The following is a 24980-nucleotide window of genomic DNA, read 5'->3' as shown; positions in this document are numbered from 1 at the left end:
CAAACCACCGCAACGAGGCAGGGTGCCCAGAACGCTGGCAGCGTTACCTCGTTGAATGGCCAGACTAATATGCTGACCGAGGTAACTGCCAGCCCTCCGGTCCCCCGTGGATTCCGCGAGACGGGACGAAAGGTCCTTAAAAAAGGATCTAGCATCCTCGCCGCACGAACCCGTGGTCTCCACCCCAAAAGGCACAAATATGAAACTATTTTCTATATTCTCATATTTGCGCCTCTTGGCCCTTTCTGCCTTAGTAGCCGCCGCTTGTTTTTATATTTTGTTCGCTTTTTAAGGTTTCGGCCCTCAAAAGGAAAAACGGAACCCTTATAGGATCACTTTGTTGTCTGTCTGTCTGTCTGTCGGTCTGTTAAGAAACCTACAGGGTAGGTACTTCCCGATGACCTAGAATCATGAAATTGGGCAGGTAGGTAGGTCTTATAGCAGACATTCGGTGAAAAATCTGAAAACCGTGAATTTGTGGTTACATCACACAAATGAAAATTGTGGTCATCAACTACTTAGTTAATATTACTATTTTCAATTTTCGAAGTAGGATAACTATATATATCAAGTGGGGTATCTTATGAAAGGTCGTCCTGTGCATTCTAAAACGGATTTTTATTTATTTTTATATGCATCATAGTTTTTAAATTATCGTGCAAAATGTCAAAAAGAAACAACTGTAGTACGGAACCCTCGTTGCGCGAAACTGACTCGCACTTGGCCTGTATTTTTATATTTTATTATTATAAATATGGTGATCTTTTCTGAAAGTACAATATTTATTGCGGCTTATTTTCAAACCCTAATTTCTAGGCAATAAACTCAATTTTTCCAAACTTTTACAAGTTTGAATGATGTAAAATTGAGAATAGATTTCAAGTCAAAAAAAAACAACGGCAGTTACGCCCTTATTCATACGATACGATATTTTGTAGCATCATGTCACAGCCTTGAAATATGTCATGGTAAGACGATTTTATTAGGTACTAGCTGATCCCCGCGGCTTCGCCCGCGTAGGTATAGGTTTTTAAAGATCCCGTATCACCCGTAGCCTATGTCACTCAGACATAATGTAGCTTTCTACCGGTGAAAGAATTTTTAAAATCGGTTCAGTAGTTCCAAAGATTACCCCCTACAAACTAACTTAACAACATTACCTCTTTATATAATAGTATAGAGTATAGATAGCATAGATATAGGTATCTACTTTATTAATCACGAATGAAAGCGACCAGCCTAATTATTATTAATCTTAGAACGTAGGTAGGTAGGTATTTACCAGTAATAAACCGATAAAATGCACAGTCATTTATTTAAATAAACATTGCGTTGTTTACCTCGCGAAAGGGTTCAACTCCTTAGGCAGCAGGCCTGACGTCCTATCAGTTTCAAAGCTTCACTATATTTATCATCATCATCATTATCATCATGATCAACCCAACCATCGCCACCGACTCTCTATTGAGCACGGGTTTTTCTTCAGAATGAGAAGGATTTGCCCATAGTCTACCACGTTAGCCAAATGATAGGATTAATTGTCTTCACACACCTTTGAAAACATTGTGGAGAACTCTCAGGCATGCATAAATCAACTCGAACAGTTAAAGGTGCTTGGCCGGTTTCGAACCCTTGACCTCCTGAATAGGAGGCGGATCCCGCGGGAACTCTTTGATTTTCCGGGATAAAAAGTAGCCTATGGATATAATCTATCTTCATTCCAAATTTCAGCCAAATCCGTCCAGTAGTTTTTGCGTGAAGGAGTAACAAACATACACACACACACACACACACATACAAACTCTCGCCTTTATAATATTAATATAAGTGTGATATTTATCGAAATGGGCTCATTAAATATTTCTAAAAGAACAAAAGCCCAAAGCCATTAGCTTTTTTCCCGGCTATTAGTGTGCACGGCATCGTTAGGAAAAATATTTCCTCATTATCTACCCCGCGCTCGCCCGCACCGTGTTAGCGCGGGGGCTGTGCGGGTGTGCGGTGCGTACCCTCCCCGATTGCCGTTATGACCTGTTGCGTACTTATACCTATGTTCTACCTATTGATATCATAAATTATTATCATTTAAATATAGGTACTTAGCATGCTTGTAATTTATCTGTACTATTATAATTATTAATATTGCGATTTAACATGAATGAAAGCGGGCGGCCTATTATTATTGAGTGGGCCTTAGTTGGTATTTACCAGTGATAAGACATGATAACCGATAATACACACGCGGTCAATAAATAAACATTGTGCTGTTTGTTATTCTGCTCGTACTACGAGATCGATGGTCTCCGATTGACAAATCGACCGCTTAAATAACATTTCAATAACAAATATTTTTAGGGTACCGTAATCAACAAGGCGTTGTGAAAGCCTGGTGGTTAGGACGTCCGCCTTTTAATCGGAGGTCGGGGGTTCGATCCCGGGCACGCACCTCTAACTTTTCGGAGTTATGTGCGTTTTAATTAATTAAATATCACTTGCTATAGCAAGTGATATTTAATTAACGGTGAAGGAAAACATCGTGAGGAAACCTGCATGCCTGAGAGTTCTTCATAATGTTCTCAAAGGTGTGTGAAGTCTACCAATCCGCACATGGCCAGCGTGGTAGACTATGGCCAAAACCCTTCTCACTCTGAGAGGAGACCCGTGCTCTGTAGTGAGCCGGTTATGGGTTGATCATGATAATGATGAATCAACAAGGAACCTTTATAGTTTTGCCATGTCCGTCCGTCCATCCCTCCGTCTTTATGATACGACAAAGTAAATAGTAGGTTATAATCTTGAAAAAAAAACCCGGCCAAGTGCGAGTCAGACTCGCGCACCGAGGATTTATTTATTTTTATTGAATGGTTTACTAGCGATTTAACATAAAACTTAATAACTATAATAAATACATAGATTTTTCTATCATGCAAAACTATGTTAAATCATTTAAAAGGGTTCCGTACTACAGTCGTATTTTTTCGATATTTTGCACGATAAATCAAAGAGAAACGGGATTTTTGTAAACCATAATCCACGCGCACGAAGTCACGGGCATCATCTAGATTCTAGGCTATCATGTATGACGAGGTTAAAAGAGAAACTAGCTTCTTTACAAGTTAACGAGTAATAACCAATCAACCAACTTATAAAATGTACTTGAAATCGTCTGACGGGCAAGTACGGAACCCTGCACTGCGCGTGGCCCGACACGCACTTGACCGGTTTTTTGTTGCTGTGTATGAATTTGCCAGAGGTAGGTGTGTTGTATTTGCCAGAGAAAAATGCGTAGTTTCAAGGAGACACGTTTACGTTGTTTTTTTACTCAACCCCGTACCCGTGTGATTTACAAACAATTCCAAGAATAATTTACGTAGTGCCACGCCACTTCAATCAAAATAACTCGTTGTTTGTTGTACATTTTATTAGCATTTTGATTAGACACTATTGATATTTTTTAATTTTAGGGTTCCGTACCTCAAAAGGAAAAAACGGATAAGTGCGAGTCAGGCTCGCGCAATGAGGGTTCCGTACTACAGTCGTATTTTTTTGACTATTTGCACGATAATTAAAAAACTATGATGCATAAAAATAAATAAAAATCTGTTTTAGAATGTACAGGTGAAGACCTTTCATATGATACCCCACTTGATATAGTTATCTCACTTCGAAAGTTGAAAATAATTATTAGTTCATGACCACAATTTAATGTGATCTAACCCTAAATTTACGGTTTTCAGATTTTTCCCCAAATGTCAGCTATAAGATGTACCTACCTGCCAAATTTCATGATTCTAGGTCAACGGGACCCTGTAGGTTTCTTGACAGATAGACGGACAGACAGACAGACAGACAGACAACAAAGTGATCCTATAAGGGTTCCGTTTTTCCTTTTGAGGTACGGAACCCTAAAAACGGAACCCTTATTGGTTCACTTTGTTGTCTGTCTGTCCGCCCATCTGTCTGTCAAGAAACCAATAGGATACTTCCCGTTGACCTATGAATTTGTGGTTACATCACAAGAAAAACTAAAATGTGTTCATGAACAATTTATAATTATTATTTTTAACTTTCAAAGTAAGATTAATATACCTACCAAGTGGGGTATGAAAGGGCTTTACCTGTACATTCTAAAACAGATTTTTATTCAACAGATTTAATAATAGTTTTTGATTTATCATGCAAAATGTTGAAAAAATACGACTGTGTATCGGAACGTTAGGTGCGCGAGCGCGAGTCTGACTTGCACTAGAAATTGTACGTGTCTACATTCTACATACCTACATAGCTAATTAACAAATCTACATAAGTACCTATATTTGGCTTGAGGTTTAGTATAAGAGCTGTTGCCACCCTTCGGGTACGGATTGAAACCCTGAAAACGACGAAAAGAATTTCCGCACGCAGAACTGGACCCATGATTAAACCACGCCTACCGCGGCATTATTATCTTCTGAGGGTTTTTCGAAGAACGGCAGGAATCCTGGTAAATATCTACTAACGTAGGTACCTAATTCTGGCCTGAGAGCCCGCGAGGGCCCGACCTTCGTTAAGTATTTTATAAAAGCTAAATGTTTCTCTGCGTATTGTACAGGGAAGAACGATAAACTTTTTAAGAGTTTAAGGGCGTCTGGCAGGGGGTTGCCACGATACTAAGTGCTTGGCATTGCATGGCGTGATTTCTAATACTATTCCAAATAAAATGTAAAAAATACACCTTATACTTAGTACTTTGAAGTAAGATTTTTTACACCTTTGTTACCTGTTATCTCCCAAAGCCTCCATGGTCCAAAATTCATAGTTGCTGATCTTCCTTTCCTGTGTTGCGGACAATACGCAGAGAAACTTTCAGTTTTTATAAAATAACGAAGGTCTGGCCCTCGCGGGCTCTCTTTTTCTATTTACGTATCAACCTACTTGCCTATTACTAAAATTATGCTATTAAAAGCTACGAATTTTCCATCAATTTCGACTCTATCATTTAAAGGGTCAGAGATATTAACACTTACGTCTATTGTGCGTAATTTCAGTGAGATAAGAGATTTTTTTCTAGTATTCTTGGAAAATTATATTATTCGAACTAAGTATTTGGGAAGATTACACTTAAAAAGTTTATTATATATTTACCCATAAGGTAAATAAATTAATCATCAACAAAATAGCCTAAGTACCTAATAGGTAGATAGATGTATAAACTATACGGATTTTTTCCTATACTTGGGCTATAAGACCAACTGCCAAATTTCATGATTCTAGGTCAACGGGAAGTACCCTATAGGTTTTCTTGACAGACACGACAGGCAGACGGACAGACAGACAAAAAAGTGATCCTATATAAGGGTTGCTTTTTTACTTTTGAGGTACGGACTACGGAACCCCAAAAAATTCGGTATTAATAGGTACCGGTATAGATAAAATCCGGTATTCGAAAGCCCTACGCACAGCCCCCGCGCTAACCCAGTGCGGGCGAGCGAGGGTGTCGTGCGGGTGTGCGGGGCGTCCTCCCGCCTCATACCCCGATTGCCATCTCGACCTGTCGCGGACTATTTTTTCTGTGACACTTTCAAGCTTCCCACCCGTATGAACTAAACAATGTCATCAACTACTATGTAATGTTGTCTACCTAGGCACTCAGTCAAGGAATATCAAATATGAGGACAAACTGACCTTGATTGTATTCACGCCCTTGGAAAATATACCACCCGGAGAATCTATTCCAAGAATAGCAAATGCAGTCAGGTGCCAGTTGATGTAATTAAGTGCACTGAAGTACATGAAATATGCAGATGAATATTACAAAATTCTATAAATATGAATAATTAACCCAGAATATAAATAGGGGCATCCTGGACTGGAGAGTCTGGAGATACTAGAGACTTGGAACGAAAAAAATACATACCTAAGTACTTATTTAATATTAATCAATTATTATTAACCGGTTAATTATGACCGGCTTAAAAAGGCGGAGGGTTTTACTGTTGAATTATAAAAGGTGTTCTTTTATAATTCAACAGTACGGATTCCTCCTGTTACAACTTACCCACACCATCGCGTGTTCAAATAATTTTGTATGTAATTGTAAGTAGGTAGGTACTTAGGTATCTACTTAAATCTTTGAATCGGTGTAACTTTAAAATTACACATTTTTATAGATTTTAGCTATAGGTATGGATAGCGATAATAACACTGCCTTTTTGTACCTACCTACTTATTAAGATTTCTTTTTTGTAACTTGTCATTTGTGTTTTGTGGTGCAATAAAGAATATTCAATATTGTACAATATCCTACTTACATACATACATACTTACATTTTTACAGAAATCTGGAAAGTCACAGTCAAATAAAGCTTTTTATATTTTTTATGCAATATTTGGCTGAAGGCCATCAGTTTACATATATATTATGTTTCACTCACCACTTTTATACATCACTTTCACAAGCCTCACATAATTTCCAGGCACTCTCTTCACTTTCAAACTTCTAGGAGAACTGTATCATATGCCTTATCAAGATTGATAAATCCCATGTGTAGGTTTCTATTTACCTACACGTTACCGTTATCAAAATCAAAACCATAATACCATAAATTGTATTTTGTACATTTATTAAGGGCTATAAATATATATAAATAATGTAATATCAAATATTACTTACCTACTTAATAATTACTATGGCGGACCAACTCATTATGGTTTGGATTGTGGCCAACATTTTTAATATCTACGCAGCAGTCTTTCTCCGAAAATCCCTCGTTTTATGACTTCCACAAAAAGAGCACGACGAGGTGAGCGACGTAGGTCGGTACTCGGTACCTACTCGTCTGGTTCCACGGCTTCCACCACACAACAGACTCGTTAATTATTGTGATTTATTTTCCCGTCTGTTCCTATGTCTGTTCCCTGTTGGCTGACACTGAACGAACGGTGACTGGTGAGTCACCTCAGCTCAGTATTAGTATATCAGCTGATATGTACTTATTCGTTTCTGTTTTTTTTTTTAATTTAAATATTTTCTGTCAGCCTTCGTGCATTGCGGAATGCGGATTAACCCGTGGTGGCCGCGCAGATGAGGCGTTCCAATACTAGGGGGTTCCAAATCCTGACAAAACCTTGATTGAAATATTTAAAAATAGGCTGAGATAAAGTAAGCAGATTAAGTAGGTACCTAAGTAATTATCTATAGAGCCAGGTCTTTGGAGTAGGAGGTCGCCGTAAAATCAAGGAAAAGTTTAAAGTAGGTACCTAAGCTCATTTCAGCAAGATTAAAGAAACAATTGAGTTCCAACCTAGAGGGCCTCCAATATAAATACCGAGAAATCCTCTTGAATGAAATTTAAAAAATCAGCTGAAACTGTCTGTTTATCGTTGGTAAGCACCAGGTCTTTCGAGTAGGAAGCCCCCGTAAAATTAAAGGATCTTCCAGATCAGGTTACGCCTCGCTCTTTTTGAAAGTCATGATCTGCTACTGTTTTTGTGGAAAGTGCAACTTCATCTAAATAAATAAAAGGAAAAGGTGACTGACTGACTGGCTGACTGGCTGGCTGACTGGCTGACTGGCTGACTGAGTGATCTATCAACGCACAGCTCAAACTACTGGACGGATCGGACTGAAATTTGGTATGCATAGATAGCTATTATGACGTAGGCATTCGTTTAGATTTTTGTTGAAAATTCAACCCCAAAGGGGGTGAAATAGGGGTTTGAAGTTTGTGTAGTCCATGCGGACGAAGTCGCGAGCATAAGGTTACATATAAAGATAGCATATAAAGATTTGGCTGTCAGTTTTGCCACAGTCACTGTGAATGTCGTCTAATACGAGATGCTGCTCTATCAATAATTCATCATCATTCATAAAAATGACGAACCATCATGACTGAACTTTATATTTCGATGCTGCTTCAAAGGATGAGTAAGCTGCCTGAATATTATAATTATTCATCTTCTAGTGTTAGGTACGTTTATTCTACTTATAGTCATTAGTAACTTCACCTACTAAATGAAAAACATTCAGACAGTAGAAGACGATAATAACTGCGCAGACAGTCCACGAAATGATGCAACACCCAAACACCTTTAAAATATTATACACTGTTTATTTATAGAGAGACAACTCAAACACCTGGTAATCTTTTCAGGGCTGTCTGACACGCGTTTTCATTCCACAGTCCACTTCCCGTCACTTCCAGCGAAAACGTGGAAAAATCCACAAATAATGTCTTACGCTTGCTTAGGTACTGTTACTGTATGGCTACGTACCTACCTACTTGATTTCTTTCTAAGGTATTTTTATATACCGCCATTTACAAACCTATTTAGTTAAAATGATATGCCAGTTCATCATCATCATGATCCACCCATCGTCGGCCCACTACTGAGTACGGGTCTCCCCTCAGAATAAGAAGGGTTTATGGCCATAGTCTGCCACGCCTGGTCCAGTACGGATTGGCAGACTTTTAAATAATTTTAAGCCAGTTGCCACAGCCCACAATTAGTAGGTACTGTAGGTAATCTTTAGGTAGATAAGCTTATATTCTCTGTTCTGTGGCGTGTACCACTGTATCATTTTATTTTACTCTCAATAAATAACTAGCTGAGCTTTGCTCGAGTGGATTTTTTTGAAAATTGAGGGAATAGTATTTCCAAAATTCTCAAACACATAAGTAGGTACACGGAAGTCTAAATTACAGTTTTCATACAACTTGAAAAATGACCGATTATCATACTTTCATCCCCGATTTAGCCCTCTTGGGGGTGGAATTTCTGAAACTCCTGTAACACGTATTTCTTCATTTTTAACCAAAAGCCTAGGTGCCTACCCATTTTTATACTTCGATTGAACTTGAATAAAACTGATCAAGTGCGAGTCGGACTCGCACACAAAGGGCTCCGTACCATCGCCCAAGATATAACACTAAATACTTTACTTTTTATTGTTCGTACGATTCAACCTTTATGCAATGCAATAAGGTTGTGTATGATACAATATTATGACGTCTGAATCGTCCTCTCAAAAAATTACGTAAGTATTAAAATTGTTTTAACAGTAAGTAGGTGTACTTTTAACAGCTGATAATGGTCAGTATGTCGATCAATCAGTTTTATCCTTTAGACGACTTAATAGAAGGTAACTACATAATTAATTGATACATTCCTAGAATTGAAGAAAAGTGTCTAAAGGTAGTTAACAATATCCTGTACGTATAAGACATGGTAGATGATTTCTCCGACAAAGCCAATATTAGCTTCCCGAGTTCCCGAACATACGAGTGTTTTACATTATACACGGAAGGTCTGTCTTTATAAAATGGCAATCTGACTTTATAAAATTCAACATCTGTTTGATTCTTAGAAAATATATTGAAATATTTCAGAATCCATGAAAACAAAATGACGGTTTTTGACTTTTAAATTTGAATACACGTTGAACTTTACAATTCAACATTTTAAGTGTTCTTTAACAAAATGGTCTGTCCACTGCGTTTATGAGTCTGCCTGTGTTCAGTAGTGGGCCAGCGATAAGGTCGAAGATGTTGATTATGTAAAAAAATGGTAAAAAGTAATATAAACAACATTGACTCATAAAAAAGGACTTAATTCCATATTTAGTTAAAGAAATAGGTAGTACGTACCACAGATCACTATATATACTACCTCCCTATTAGGCTCGACTTCGTTCGCGTGGATGTAGGTTTTTAAAAGCCCGCGGGAACTGTCACCAGCACCCCTTGCACCCCTCATGCCTCCCTATCCGCTTTTTCCACTCCTGTCTCGCTAGCTCGTAAGTTTAGTATAGAATAGAATTTTTAAAGTAGAGCGTGGGAATTTCGTGGACGGAGCTCAATCATGTAGTCGTGGTTTGGTGCAATGGTAAATGGTACAATAATAATTCACCATCACTCTCTCACTCTCCACTATTCGAGGTTGGCCGTCATCTCGTCATATAATTTTGTATCTTTCGCCAAACGAAAAATTTGTTTACCTCCATGCTCGACGTAGGCTTGAATCTTGAATCTTTACACAAGTTTACCAGTTGGTGAGAGTTGGTGTGACGTGAAGTGCCTACTGAAAAGTTATGTCAATTAGGTACTAAGTATTATAAAAGTATAAAGTCCGTACAAAATGACTCCTCAGTCCTCACGTGGTCCTCACGCACCATTTTAACTCTATGGGTCAACTGTCATGTCAAAAGCACCTTTAAAATAAGGACTAAAATCGTACTTTTGACATGAAATTTGACACAAAAAGTGAGGAGTTAAATTTTAGACGTTATATTATGTCATGATTTCCAGCTTTAAAAACCCGGCTGGAGTGAGTGGCGAGTCATACCCACTCATTACAGTATTGTTATGTTGGTGTCTTAATTAATGCCTTTAATAATTAATTAATTCCTACGAACTATAAATAAACTGCGCATTGGATTTACTCCAATACGATACGGCGTGTGCCCAGCTGCCCGCTGCACGCATGACGCTAAAGGGTGCTATGACCTTTCACCTATTCATTCACAGATTCTAGTGTACTTCTACAATCGAACTCTAGGTTATCGTAAAAGTAGATATTATAAGTGCGTTTTATTTCTTGATACCCGGACAAAACTCAATCACAATAAATATTACGCATATTGCATCAAGCATTTATTGCAAAGCGGGATTTACCAAACTCGAGCAAAAACTGAAACGAACCAATAATCCGACATCTGAAGGGACTCGCCAAATGAAATAATTATGAAAATGTACTTAATACTTACAACGTTACAAAAAAAATATAAAATTGAAGTCGCGAAATCTAGTCGGTCAGTTAGACACAGACAGTCGAATTTTTTCACTTGTAGTTTGTAGTAGTCGCTTTATATCTCAAGTATGCCATGCCCAGGCGCTTCTCCAATATCCATACAAACGTTTTACGTTGATTAAATCTTTTTTAGGGTTCCGTACCTCAAAAGGAAAAACGGAACCCTTATAGGATCACTTTGTTGTCTGTCTGTCAAGAAACCTACAGGGTACTTCCCGTTGACCTAGAATCATGAAATTTGGCAGGTAGGTGGGTCTTATAGCTGACATTTGGGGAAAAATCTGAAAACGGTGAATTTAGGGTTAGATCACACAAAAAAAATTGTGGTCATGAACTAATAATTAGTATTTTCAACTTTCGAAGTGAGTGACTATATCAAGTGGAGTATCATATGAAAGGTCTTCACCTGTATATTCTAAAACAGATTTTTATTTATTTTTATGCATCACAGTTTTTAAATTATTGTGCAAAATGTCGAAAAAATACGACTGTAATACGGAACCCTCATTGCGCAAGCCTGACTCGCACTTGGCTGGTTTTTATTTTTTGTTGTTCTTCAACACCTAAAACTAAGCCAGACACCTACAAATTTGGCTCTTTATTATCTTTGCAAGGTGTCGAAAATTAATGAAATTAACTTTTTAATTATTTTTTTTTCTTATCACTAAAGTAAACATTTTGAACTAGGTAATAGCTATTTAACTAAGTATCTTTATTTATGTACTATACATAATTACAAAATATTATACTAATTACTAGGTACCTATCTATACTAGATATTGCTTGCGACACCGTTCGCGTTTTTTAAAAATCCTAAGGGAACTCTTCGATTTTCCGGGACAAAAAGTAGGTATTTAGGCTAGGTTCCTACCTAAATTCGTATACGGGATGCAAACTATCTCTCTTTACCAAGTAGACTATGCTGTCAGGTAAAAATCTCTGTGGACTCTTTGAATTTTCGAGACAAAAGTAGCCTATTATCCGGGATGTATGCATCCCGAATCCCTATCTCTGTGCCCGTCAAAATAGGTTAAACGGATAAGCCATGAAAAGCTAGCAGAGAGACAGATAGACACACTTTCGTATTTATAATGTTACGAGTAGTATCCGAGTATGGATTAACCGCAAAGCTTTTAAATAGCATCCTAAAACCCCAAAACCCCCGTTGTTGCACCAATGTTACCAGTTTCTATTGTATGCCGCTTGCGGCAAAGAGTTGAATCAACTACTTGCCATAGGAAAGACATCAACAATGGAAAATGATCATCAACTCATTGCTGGCCCACTACTGAGCATGGGTCTACTTTCAGAATGTGATAGGTTCTGTTCAGGCCATAGTTCATAACCACCACCACACACTCACACACCTTTGGGAACATTATGAATAACTTGTAGGCATGCAAGTTTCAGGGAATATTAAATATTAATTGCTCAAAACATACATAACTTTGAAAAGTTAGAGGTGTGCCCGGGATCGCGCCCCTTATCTTCAAGAGGTGAACCTCTTAACCACTAGGCTATCACGGCTCTATGTGAAATTAAATTGTCAAATAATAATCATGTAATGTGAAATATTAGTTACTAGCTGATGCCTGCGATTTCGTCCGCGTGGAATTAGGTTTTTAAAATCCCGTGGGAACTCTTTGATTTTCCGGAATAAAAAGTAGCCAATGTCACTCAGTGGCCCTACCGCGGTTGTTTAACAGCTACAATGTCACGATCGCAATCATCTCTGATTGGTCAATGCTCGCTCACTATTGGCCACAATGCGTTGTTGCAACAAGAATCGCACAAATTCAGCCAATCAGAACAATTGAGATTGTAATAATGATTGATGCAGGTTTTAGACAATCGCCCTAGGTCTTTATCTATACCCATACTCTTTTGAATCAATAAATATTATCTTGTCGGGGACGGATCCATATATCGGTACCTACCATATTTCTAATTTGTAAGTGGTAAGACTAAAGACACAGAGTACTTTGTAACTAAAGACGAAGGTCATATTATGTACCTAAGTATTATATGAATAAAGAATTTTATAGGGACCAATCTATTTTTTACGACTCTGGGTTCTAGCCCTTCTGAGCCTAATCCAATCAAGCATCGATATTTTGAATGAAAAAAATATATATAGGTAAGGTACCTAAGTAACAAATTTTTTGTAGGTCCGAAAAAATTACGATTTTTATACCTTTCCGATCTTAGAATTTCCAATAGTTGGAATTTTATATCGATAAATCGAATAATTCAATGAAGATTAAATGTCACTCAAAAATATCGTTTATTGAACAAATAATAGGTATCGATATATCGATATTTTTGACAAGCCTATTGCAAGCCTAGTACATTATATATAAGGGATTCCAACATCAATGATATACTTGATGATATATTATAATGTACTCTGTGCCTAGTACCAACCAGTAACCACCGTAGATAGAGTAATAAAGGTAGATACAGGAACGTTTGCTTTCTCATTCACACTAAAAAGAGAGCACAGATAAAGTTACTAATGTGATAAACAGAGACGCAGCTAACCTATTTTTTGTCCCATATCGTGTAACTGGTTTTTTTCAAGAATACATACAAGAAGTTGCAAAACAAACTTTGAGAATTCGTGGCGTAATTGTATTTCTCATGAGTTATTTACTTGTTTTCACATAAAAAACGTTTAATACAAATATTGTTGATCGGTTAATACAAATATTGACTACTAAACAATGGTAATAATTGTCGTGTTATTCATCGTTACGTCGTGCTATCGCTATCTCATACGCGGTTACACAATACTTAAATCTACCTATTATTCTATCTACGGTAACCACAGAGTCCACAGACCTGAGCCACAGACTAATGTACCAAGATCAATGGTTACGGTCGTAAGTCGTTACTGTCGTGATGTGAGTAGGTACCTATCTAATGAGTTTTTTTTTTTTAATCTTTTATTAACAGGCTTTTACATTATTATGTATGTCAGCCTACGTGCTACCTAATGAGTTGTTTCTACAAAAAACCATTTTTACTGAACTCATTGGTGTTTTCTATGAAGATTCAATATCTGCACTCATAGGGCAAAACAAAATTAATAAGCTTTTCATAAATTAGTTTGTATAAAATATTGATACAAAGCATTACCTACTACTCATCTCAGAGGTCCTGTCCAAAAATGTCTTTGGACACCGTTCCTAAAGATTTACGAGGTCTCAGAGCCTGCCTAGTGTGTGCATTGATAAAGGTAACTCTAATAAAATATTTCTAATTATTTAAAAAATCAAATCAATTGTTTGTACAATATACACACACTTTTTCTATTTTCAGACTTTCGATCAGTTTGAATATGATGGATGTGACAATTGCGACGAGTTTCTTCGGATGAAAAATAATAAAGACAATGTTTATGACTGCACTAGTAATAACTTTGATGGGTAAGCAATATCATTCTTTATAATGTGCTTTCTACAATTTACCATACAACTACCAAGGGGTAGTGGCCTATGTTTATTATTTTACTTGCGGTTTTTAATATTCTTTTCATAGGCAGAGGCGGCGTAATAGGTTTCAGTGTCAACATCACTTTTTTTGGATTACTCCAAATAAAAAATGTTATAAACTCTTAAGTAGTATTGAGTAGATTACTTTCCAAAAAGAATGTAATATAACCACAAGTATTCTGCTATTTGATTTTCCGAGATAAAAAGTAGCCTACGTGTTAATCCAGGGTATAATCTATCTCCATTCCAAATTTCAGCCAGATCTGTCCAGTAGTTTTTGCATGATTGAGTAACAAACATCCAAACTTTCACATTCATATTATTAGGATTAGCACTAGTAAGTAGTAATTAAGTACTTGTAAATCTTTAAGATAAAATTCTTAAATTGTTTTTATTATTACAGAATGATTGCTGTTATGAGCCCCGAAGATAGTTGGGTGTGCAAATGGCAGAGGATAAGTAAGTTTAAAAAATATGTTTGTGAATAACATTGTAATCTTCATTCCAAAAATGTATATATCTTATTAATTTATTACTTTGTTTATTTTACTCTTTTAACTGATTTGTTTATGCATGTTTGTTTAGTGTATGCAAAATAAGTAGTCCAATCTGAAGTTGCAATATGATGGTTTGCGCAGGTCATCGACTGAGAATAATAATCACAATCCCGGCTGAGATCTTTCTTTGGACAATGTGCAGTTGTATAGGTAGACCAGAATCTCATGAAATCAAATTCCATAGTTAGTAACACATAGTACTCTGTGGTGAATTATTAATATTCACCACAGAGTACTATGTACATAGGATATTCACGGAGTACAGTGTTGCTAACTTTGGAATTTCATTTCCGTATTTTTCATGAGATTATGGTCTACCTATACCTCATGACGAGATTGGACTACTTGGCTTGTACGAAATTATCATCACAAACCCCAGAATGGTGTTATTTAGTACATTTTATATTACAGGCAGGTTTTGCAAAGGAGTTTATGCTATATCAGTCTCCGGCCGACTTCCTGCTGGTGTTATCAGAGAAATGAAAAGTCGTGGAATTGCATACCGACCTCGGGATACCAGCCAAAGATAAGGGACAAAACTCTAGTTATATAAGTAGAACTAAGGAATCACTGAAATATATCGCATCCTATTTCCTAATTTGTTTGTAGTTTTAATTGTGACTAGTAGCTTGTGTGTGTAGTTTTAGTTTTAAGTTTGCGTAATAATTATCACCACTATATCTTAGAAATCCAACATCTGACCATCAAAAAGAGTTATTAATTACCTATTTTGAATAAATCATTTGACTTTGACTTTGACAAATCGTGGCTAGTCTTGTATACAATCTCTGAACTGCCAAGCACCTTTAAGTCTAATAAATGATTAACGTTTAAGGGTGTCTGGCAGGGGTTCCCACGACACTTAGTATCTGGCAATGCATGACGATTTCTAATAGTACTCAGAAGAAAATATATAAAAAATAGACTATACTTTGACATTCCAAACAAACGTTTAAACTTTCAGCAGATAACAAAGTGATCCTCCTGTAATGGTTCCTTTTTTCCTTTTGAGGTACGGAACCCTAAGAATGATAAAATACCCTACTACAAGTTTGTAAAACCTGGAAGTAAAAGCAAAAATACTTTGCACTATTTTATTGAAAAACTTAACATTCAAGAAAATGACTAAATTATAAAATGCCTGTATCTAACCAAAAAAATTACATACATTAGAATAGTTCAAAGCATTTACAACTGATATAGATTTCTATGCAACTATTACAGTGACGCTAATAATATTTTAATAACACCAATAATATAACTATAGCTATACACTAACCACAATATATTACACTGAAAGTTACCTAAAATGCCTGTTAAGTGGTACTGATGTAGAAATGCATATACTTGACTATGTAAAGATAAGTTAAATTGTCTTAAAATATTATTATTTGTTCACTAGGTACTTAGCTGAATTTTTTACATACTGTTGACCCTGTGAAACAAGATGCAAAGTGGCTGGTTGTGCAGGTCATAGATTAAATGCACAAGCCTGGCTGAAATCTGTTTTTGTACAATGGACAATATAAAATTATTATTTTTAATTCAATTAAACTTTTACAAGTACTTTTGAATCATTAAATGCATCTACCACTGGTTCGGAATGCCTTTCCTACTGAGAACTATACATCTCATGTGCAGATAGGACTACTTATTTTGCATGCACTTTATTAAACTTCATCCCAAAGATATTTAAGTAGGTATAATATTATACCAGTTAATTTTGAATTAAATAAGATGGGATAAAATTTAATACTAAAGAAGTTAGCTTTAAAGTTAATAACTATGAGTGATCATCTGCAAGATGATGGTTTGTGTTCACAAAATAAACTGTGAAATATCTCAATGTCCACACAGTGTTACATTATTGTTGATGGAAAATGACAACCATCATAAGGATTTTCAAATGCTGCAACTGTTATAAATAAATTGCAGTCATCAAAAATTAATTTAAGATATCTGTAATCAGATGATAATTTAAGAAAAATCATCTGACTAAATCATCATTTGATATCTGAGTCACTAATGCCCACATGAAACACATTCCACAAAGTTATTGGACTAAAAGCGCAAAGGAGACTGCAAGTTTCCATCTGTCAACTGTGATTGTCTGTTGGAGGTGCTTTAAACTCGCTATCTGTTCCCAAGACATCCTTGTCTATTTCTTTGAAATCTATGTTTTGTTGCTTCATTGCCTTCTGAAAAATAAAATAAAAATAGATTTTATTATAGATTAGGTAGGTATGTTAAAACTTAAATGCTGTGCATGCTGATAGGTACTAATAATCAGAAATTAACGGAACTTCAACAAGTGAATATATGAATAAATACATCAAGTAGTTATTTATTAAATTACATAATACAGAATACCTTTACACATTCTTGGTAAACTTTAAAAATTCCAGCGCATACAGAGTCATCATGATCGCCTTTTAGGAAACGCTCCGAAAACCATGAATTAAAACAATCGTCATATTTTTTCTTCAAATCAGTACACTCTTCCCCAATACTGTTCATTGTAATTCGAATTATTAGACAGTAAATTTAACTTAATATCAGTAGAATTGAAAATGAAATCGATAATTCCTTTCCTTATGTAAAAAGTACTCTGTGATAATTCCTTCAGTGCAAGGCAAGGCCAACACAGACCACAGAATACATTTACTTGCCACAGACTATTGACTAATAACACAAAATTGCCCAATGTTGAATGTCATGTTACCACACTACCTCAGACCTCATCCTCCTTGAGCTGTCAAATGGTCAAAAAAAATCACCATTCTATTTACATAAGGTCTAAGAATCCAGAGCCGTAAAGCCAGTTTAATAAAAATAAGGATTAGGCCTCTGGCTGGGCTAGACTAGAACCCAGAGTTACAATCAGCTGACAAAAAAAAGAGGAGATCATTTTTATATCATAGTGTTTTTAGGTTATGTTTTAGGTTATTTCATTAAGTTAAATGTTTTGATTTCGAAGTATTTCCCTTCGTGATTTATTAGCCTGAAAAATGAGTGATATATTGAAAGACAGTCGTTTCGCAAAGTATCTAAATGACCCACGATATAGACAAATACCGAAACATGAGAGGAAGGTTAAGATAGATAAAAGATTTCAATCTATGTTCAGTGATGAGAAGTTTAAAGTTAAATATACTGTGGATAAACGAGGACGGCCAGTCAACGAAACATCTACTGAAAATTTACGTAAATATTATGATTTGGATGAATCTGATGAGAGTACCGATGAGGAATCAGTAACTAATGATGCTGCAACAAAAGAACAAGGAACAGCTAGTATACCCAAAGAAGAAAGCGACATACAAGCAGGTCGTTTCGTTAAACGTTTGCCCAGTGAGGACGAAGAGAAAGAAGATAAAAAAACTCTTACCAATTTTAAAAATGATAAATTAATCAGGGGCAGTTTGGACATTAAAACTAAGAAACGTTTATTAGACTTAGATATTGATTATGCTCGTGGAGAAGGTAAATAAGCCAGTTTTCTATTAGGCGAGTGTTACACTATCAATACTAGGTATTCTATTATAGTATAGCAAGAGTTTCCAGAACATCCAAATACATTACAATACCTACAATCAATACCTGATGGTATGCATTATCTCATTACAGGATCGCAATGTCGCGTATCACATGATAATATATTGATAGTGTACCTAACAGGCTCCAATACCTCCAAAATCTACATTAAAATGTTTTTTTTTGTTTGATTTGTGTTTAAATTATAAGTTTGTTGTATGGAAAGTGTCCACCAAAGACGGGTCAGGCTGCAAAAGTGCGGCATATTGTATGTAATATCAGTCTTGACACGGCCCGACCCAGCTTGCCTGGTAGACGTAATCCCTTACACTAAAATTTTATGCAAGCAGAATTGAAAGCAAAGTAGGTAGTAAACACTTAAAAAACCTATCCTGACCAATTGACCCATCGACGCACAGCCTTAATCACTGGTTAAAAACTTGAAATTTTGACAGTGGTTACTTTTATGATGTAGGCCCTTACTAATGGATTTAAAGCTTGTTATTTTCAAGTTAAAATAAAATTGATATTCGAGTTTTCAGTTAAATATAATGTGTTTCACAATTTTTGCATATTCCACACCCAAGGGGATTAAATAGGGGTTGAAGGTTTGAAGGATAATCTGTCTTTTCTCAAGGTGTACCCATGAAAGTATTTGGTCCCTTCACCGATTTTCTAAAATTCCATAGGTCAGCTAGTAATGTATATTTTGAGTATGAAATAATAATATGACTCAATTTCACAGGAGTGCTCCTAACAGACTCTTCTAGTGAGGAAGAGGTCAGTGAGAGTGAGGAGGAGAGTGACTTGGAACATGAGTGGGGAGAACTTGATGCTGATGCAGAAACCACTGATGAATCCACTAGAAGGTGGGTTATACAGATACAGGACCATGTTTAATCCATACTAATATTATAAATGCGAAAGTGTGTCTGTCTGTCTGCTAGTTTTTCACGGCCCAACAGTAACTGATTTTGATGAAATTTGGTACAGAGTTAGCTTATATCCCAGGGGAGGACATAGGCTTTTTTATCCCGGAAAATTAAAATTAAAAAACCTAAACCCACGCAGACGAAGTCACGGGCATCATCTAGTAAAAAATAAATAAAAATAGGCTGACTTGAGAATCTTGTACTTTTTGGATGTCAGTCAAAAAAACAGGTAGGCATCATGAGACACCCAACAGAAGTGAATGAGTCAAATAGCTCTGTTTGTTTCACTTTTTGCCATTTGGGTCCCCATCTCAAGGATTTGTTAAGGAGCTTTATAATGTAGATGATGACTTTAGGCCTGTTTTGTGGTTTAACAACATGTTGTAATGTAAATAACAAGTATGTACTTACTACAATCAATACTTAGTACTGATGTTGAATTATCAATATTTTGACCCAGTTGCATGAGTGGTGGTTGTGGACTCCACTGCTGGGCAGTTTCGAACTACCTGCTTTCTTGTACCCGAGTTGCTGAGAGATATACAAGCTATTTGCACACCACCATTCCTTGTTCTATTTTATTTTGCCTCAGCGGCTAGCGTCAACTACATCAAAAACTGCTTTTACGTTTCTATCTGTACTTGAGAGGAAGCCCAGAATACACTAACACTGAATACAGTACACGACAATAACATGTACTTTATTATGTTTCAGGATAGCTATCTGCAATATGGACTGGGACAATATAAAAGCGACAGATTTAATGGTTCTTCTCAGTTCTTTCTTGCCTCCTGGAGGTGTTATACATCATGTAACTGTTAGTAAAATATTATATCTTTTCTTAGGACCTATGCAAACACATTCTATTTAGAGCCTCGATAGCTCAAAGGTTAAAGGTGCAGACTGAAATTAGAAAGGTTGCCAGTTCAAACCCCACACGTTGCACTATTGTCGTACCTACTCCCAGCACAAGCTTTACGCTTAGTTGGAGGGGAAAGGGGAATATTAGTCAGCATGAAAAACATGGCTAATATTCTTTAAAAAAAGATGGAAATTCCTCTTTTATTAACCAAGTTCTGCTTGTTATCTTAAACTAGCGGATACCTGGCGTGCTATTACGTTAAAAAAAAAATTAAAAACTCTCAATATAATACCATCTTCTCAATATTGCCTTTCTAATGAAACCGCTTTGGGGCACGTCGGTTGGATTGTTTTTAAAGTCTATAATGGACTCTGATAGAAATATTTTGATGTTTTATATGTATGTTAAGATTGTTATAGATTTAAAAATAATTCAGAATAATAAACACATACCTATTGAAGGATTATGTAAAAGATATTAAGCTATTGTTAAAAATCCAAATTTTATAAGCAGTATGCCGGAGCCGCTTACTTTTAAATTCTCTTATCAATATATTTGTCTAAAAATAATCCTACAGGTATATCCATCAGAATATGGTTTAAAAAGAATGCAAGAAGAGGATATAAGGGGCCCTATCGAGCTCACGGAAGATAAAACAGATGAGTGTGATCTTTCTGACAATGGGGGAAATGAAGAAGGTAAACATTTTTGTATAGTAAGTTTACAGAATTTATCAGGACAACTTGTTAAGCTCAATTTTTTACCTTAAATGATATCAACCCGCGACTTCGTTCGTGTGGACTATACAAATTTCAACCCCCTATGTACCCCTTAGAGGTCAAATTTCCAAAAATCCTTTCACAGCGGATGTCTACATTATAATAGCAATCTGCATGCCAAATTCCAGCCAGATCCATCCAGTAGTTTGAGCTATGATGTCTTGTTTGAGCTGAAAGGGCTCAGCATGTTGCTGCAGTATTTGACCACTGCAGCATCATAGGGACACACCCTGTCGACAGACAGAAGTGAGAAGAAGATTTTCGTCTTAGGAAAAATAAAGCATCATGATTCATTAAAACTAGTGGCTACACCCGAAATCGGCATAGCCAAATTATTTACCTTGAATTTAAAGTACACTTTAAATTTAAGGGACTTTGGTGTTAAGTAGCTGAAAAGTTGTTACAACCGAGATCGTTACAAATGAAATCTACTGTACCTGTTTTCGAAAGTTCTAACTTATCTAATAATAATGTGTAAGTATAAAGTGACCTAGATATATAATAATATGATCTGAAATAAAAGGCGTTGTTTTGAAATCACAGACAGACCCTAATTTTGTTATTTTCTTCAAATGTATTGACTTACAACATATTCCAGGATCCACATACCACATGGAGAAGCTCCGTAGGTATCAACTGAATAGGTTAAAGTATTTCTACGCTGTAGTGGAATGCGACACTGTGGCGACTGCAGACAAGTTGTACAGCGAATGCGACGGCATGGAGTATGAGAGCAGTGCTACCAAACTGGACATGAGGTTCATACCTGATGACGTCACCTTTGACCAGGTTGCCATGATAGTGAAATTGTTTTTTTCAATGAACTTGACACTCGACTGATTAACTTGATCCTTGACTGTGGTTCCTTGGTGAACCCTTGACTGTGATTTTGTAGTCCTTTTTAGGTTTCCGTACCTCAAAAGGAAAAAAGGAACCCTTATAGGATCACTTTGTTGTCTGTCAAGAAACCTACAGGGTACTTCCCGTTGACCTAGAATCATGAAATTGGCCAGGTAGTTAGGTCTTATAGCAGACATTAGGGGAAAAGATCTGAAAACCGTGAATTTGTGGTTCTTCTTCTTCAAGTGCCATCTCCTACCGAAGGTTGGCAATCATTAAGGCTAACTGGATCTTGTTTACTGCTGCCCTAAACAGTGATCTTGTACTCATGTTAAACCACTGGCGAAGGTTCTTGAGCCAGGATATTCGTCTACGGCCAGGTCTACGTCTGCCTTTTATCTTGCCCTGTATTATAAGCTGCAGTAGATCGTATTTTGGGTTGCGCATAACATGGCCCAGATATTCGAGCTTTCTCCTTTGCACACATTTGAGTAACTCAGTGGACTTCCCCATTCTTTGCAGCACGGTGGTATTGCGTACACGATCTCTCCATGAGATTCGCAACATTCGCCTGTACACCCACATCTCGAACGCCTCCAGCTTGTTGCTCTTTGTGGTTACAATTACGTTATGTTGAATTTGTGGTTACATCACACAAAAAAAATTATGGTCATGCACTTGTGCATTATTAAACAGATTTTTATGCATCATAGTTTTTGAATTATCGTGCAAAATGTCGAATAAAATACTACTGTAGTACGGTACCCTCGTTGCGCGAGCCTGACTCGCACTTGGCCGGTTTTATTATATAATGTGCTGTCATACACCTTGTGTTCAGATTGGACTATGCGTGCACTATACTGAACTCTAAATCCCTTAGCAGCGTATCTTAACTGATTACTAGACTAGCACTGCAATCAGACCTGGGCAAGTGATGATGCAGCCTAAGATGGAGCGCGCTTGCCTAGAAGATGCCTATTCACTCTTGACTTGAAGGTACCCATATTATAATTGGAGGGGAAAACTGATGCTGGAAGGGTGTTCCAAATTGGAAATATGGAGGCAAATCGCTTCGTCCGTATCCGTGGAATTTCGACTACATACGGCGATGCCTTGCGGTACGATAGTAGAAAGGTGAAGGAGGAACTAGGTCGACTGTTGCTGCAGCTGCTGCTGCTGTACTACTGCAGAAATGCAGCCACTCGTATAGTGTTAAATCGAGATAACCTTTTTTTAAATGCCCATTTTTCAGGAACCTCGTGAAACGTGCACCAAACTGCCAGATCTAACTAAATACAAGCCACGATTGTTTACAACCACGGCACTGCAGCAAGCCAAGGTGGATCTTACTTGGGATGCCACCAATCCAAAACGCACAGAACTGATTAAAAGTGCACTCGGTGGAAAAATTGACGATCTGGATCTGAAAGAATACTTGGCTTCCAGTAGTGACGGTACGTGAAAGATGAGTATTACGAACATTTTGATGAACTTCGTTTCTAGTGGAAGAAAACTCTAGAAACGAAAATTATTGATTTTAAACTAATGATTTTAAGCTTATATCGTGGTTTAATGACATATTTTAATGTAGATAAAGGGTACATACCACGATTAATTTGATGTTTTTATTTGTCGATATTTCAACCCAATTGCACGGGTCGTGGTCACGACGGGACCCCGACCAGTGCAATTCTCAATATTTTTTTCAAAAAATTTTTGTTTTGAAGACAGCGCAGAAGAAGAACCCAAATCTGACATTGAAAATGAAAATGAAGATCCTATACAGAAATACAAGATGTTGCTAGATGATATTGAGACTAAAGACCAGAAGAAACAGAACAAAGATATGGAAATGGAAATCACCTGGGGGCTGGGAGTTAAAGACAAAGCTGAAGAACTGGTTAAGAAAAAGATTAATGAAGGTAAAGTATCTTTTACAGTCAATATATTTTGTTTCATCCGGTTTGGAGTCAGAAGTTATTCTTTCTTTCGTAACGTCAACCTGTAATAAGCGAAAGAATAAATTGTATTTTATTTTTTCAATTAATTTGAGAAATTTTCCTCCTTTAGATGACAAGGATTTAACTCCATTCGAGAAACTATTGCAAAAAAGAAAGGAGAAGAAGAAACAAAGAAAACTAAAGAATAAACAAAAGACCGACGACACAAAAACAGATTCTGATGGAAGCTCGTCTGACGAAATACCTTCAGACGTCGACATGAGCGACCCATATTTTGCTGAAGAGTTTAACAAACCCGACTTCAAGAACAGGAAATTAAAAACCAAAACGCAATCTCAAAAGCAAGACGAGAATTCAGAAGATGAAGAAAGAAGAAAAGCAGAATTGGAACTCTTAATAGACGAAGATGAAGCTAAAGAGCATTTCAGTCTTAAGAAAATACAAGAGGCAGAGAATATTAATAAGAAATCTAAAAGGAAAAGGAAACTCAAAGAAAAAATCAAAGAGCAGAAGGAAGCAGTTCCAGATTTCGAAATAAATTTGGACGATCGCAGATTCGCGGCGTTGTATGATTCACATCTATACAACATTGATCCTACCGACCCCAACTTTAAGAAAACAAAGAACATGGAAAAACTTATCCATGAGAAACTGAAACGAAGACCGAAAGACGATCCTGTGCCTGAAGTTAAAACAAAGAAATCAAAAGAAGATGCAGAATTGAATGTTTTGGTAAAAAATATTAAGCGGAAGACAAAGGATGTATTAAAGAAATAAAATGACCATTGTTAGTTCTTTTCAACACTCTACTTTCTTATATCGATTTTGTGATTGATATCATAAATCATAAATCCTTTATTTTGCTAGAATACATGTCACAATGGTAGTTAATTTTTAAGGTAAGTAAGAATCAATGTAATCGGCCATTTCTGGCATGCAAATTTTTTTCTATTATAACACAATTAATAAAATTCTAATAATTATTAGCATAGTTAAATTCATTAAATTTTAATTATTTTTACAATCTAAGTCAAGTTTAATTCTATATATTATATATTATAAGAGTCAACTTAACCTACTGTGCCAACATTTCATTGATTGAATAAAAACCATTTATCTATAAGCCACTTAAAAAGATCCATCTTAAATCGTTGGAGGGGTGATACCCGTAATCCTGGAGGTAGTTTATTAAATATTTTTATACACATGACATAACTACATTTTGTACATACA

The 24980-nt window shown here is 36.4% G+C and overlaps 3 protein-coding genes across 3 annotated transcripts; 2 read left to right on the top strand and 1 right to left on the bottom strand.

Moving 5' to 3' along the window:
- The first annotated feature begins 13689 nt into the window (after positions 1–13689).
- Positions 13690–15437, top strand: spt4 (Transcription elongation factor subunit spt4). Its single transcript, XM_034976267.2, has 4 exons — positions 13690–14026; positions 14110–14216; positions 14686–14741; positions 15251–15437. The coding sequence occupies exons 1-4, from the start codon at positions 13958–13960 to the stop codon at positions 15367–15369; spliced, it is 351 nt and encodes a 116-aa protein (XP_034832158.1). The 5' UTR covers positions 13690–13957; the 3' UTR covers positions 15370–15437.
- A 482-nt stretch (positions 15438–15919) lies between these two features.
- LOC117988970 (TP53-regulated inhibitor of apoptosis 1-like) lies at positions 15920–17472 on the bottom strand. Its single transcript, XM_034976270.2, has 2 exons — positions 17210–17472; positions 15920–17037 (listed from the first exon to the last, which is right to left on the bottom strand). Exons 1-2 carry the CDS (start codon positions 17354–17356, stop codon positions 16936–16938), a joined length of 249 nt encoding a protein of 82 aa, XP_034832161.1. The 5' UTR covers positions 17357–17472; the 3' UTR covers positions 15920–16935.
- Positions 17397–24527, top strand: LOC117988940 (ESF1 homolog). The gene is made up of 8 exons (XM_034976231.2): positions 17397–18322; positions 19119–19242; positions 20020–20122; positions 20745–20865; positions 21545–21735; positions 23039–23240; positions 23514–23708; positions 23857–24527. The coding sequence occupies exons 1-8, from the start codon at positions 17848–17850 to the stop codon at positions 24522–24524; spliced, it is 2079 nt and encodes a 692-aa protein (XP_034832122.1). The 5' UTR covers positions 17397–17847; the 3' UTR covers positions 24525–24527.
- Positions 24528–24980: the final 453 nt, after the last annotated feature.

This window comes from Maniola hyperantus, chromosome 15 (genome assembly GCF_902806685.2).
Source record: "Maniola hyperantus chromosome 15, iAphHyp1.2, whole genome shotgun sequence".
NCBI classification, from domain to species: domain Eukaryota; kingdom Metazoa; phylum Arthropoda; class Insecta; order Lepidoptera; family Nymphalidae; genus Maniola; species Maniola hyperantus.
This window is presented reverse-complemented; position numbering and strand designations above follow the sequence as displayed.

Bases quoted from the DNA above. Each gene is read 5' to 3' on its own strand.
- LOC117988970 (XM_034976270.2), bottom strand. From the start codon at position 17,356: ATGAACAGTATTGGGGAAGAGTGTACTGATTTGAAGAAAAAATATGAC. The intron at 17,038-17,209 runs GTATTCTGTATT...TTTATTTTTCAG, and splicing joins TTTACCAAGAATGTGTAAAG to AAGGCAATGAAGCAACAAAA.
- spt4 (XM_034976267.2), top strand. From the start codon at position 13,958: ATGTCTTTGGACACCGTTCCTAAAGATTTACGAGGTCTCAGAGCCTGC. The intron at 14,027-14,109 runs GTAACTCTAATA...TTCTATTTTCAG, and splicing joins TAGTGTGTGCATTGATAAAG to ACTTTCGATCAGTTTGAATA. The intron at 14,217-14,685 runs GTAAGCAATATC...TTATTATTACAG, and splicing joins ACTAGTAATAACTTTGATGG to AATGATTGCTGTTATGAGCC.
- LOC117988940 (XM_034976231.2), top strand. From the start codon at position 17,848: ATGAGTGATATATTGAAAGACAGTCGTTTCGCAAAGTATCTAAATGAC. The intron at 23,241-23,513 runs GTACGTGAAAGA...TTTGTTTTGAAG, and splicing joins CTTGGCTTCCAGTAGTGACG to ACAGCGCAGAAGAAGAACCC. The intron at 23,709-23,856 runs GTAAAGTATCTT...TTCCTCCTTTAG, and splicing joins TAAGAAAAAGATTAATGAAG to ATGACAAGGATTTAACTCCA.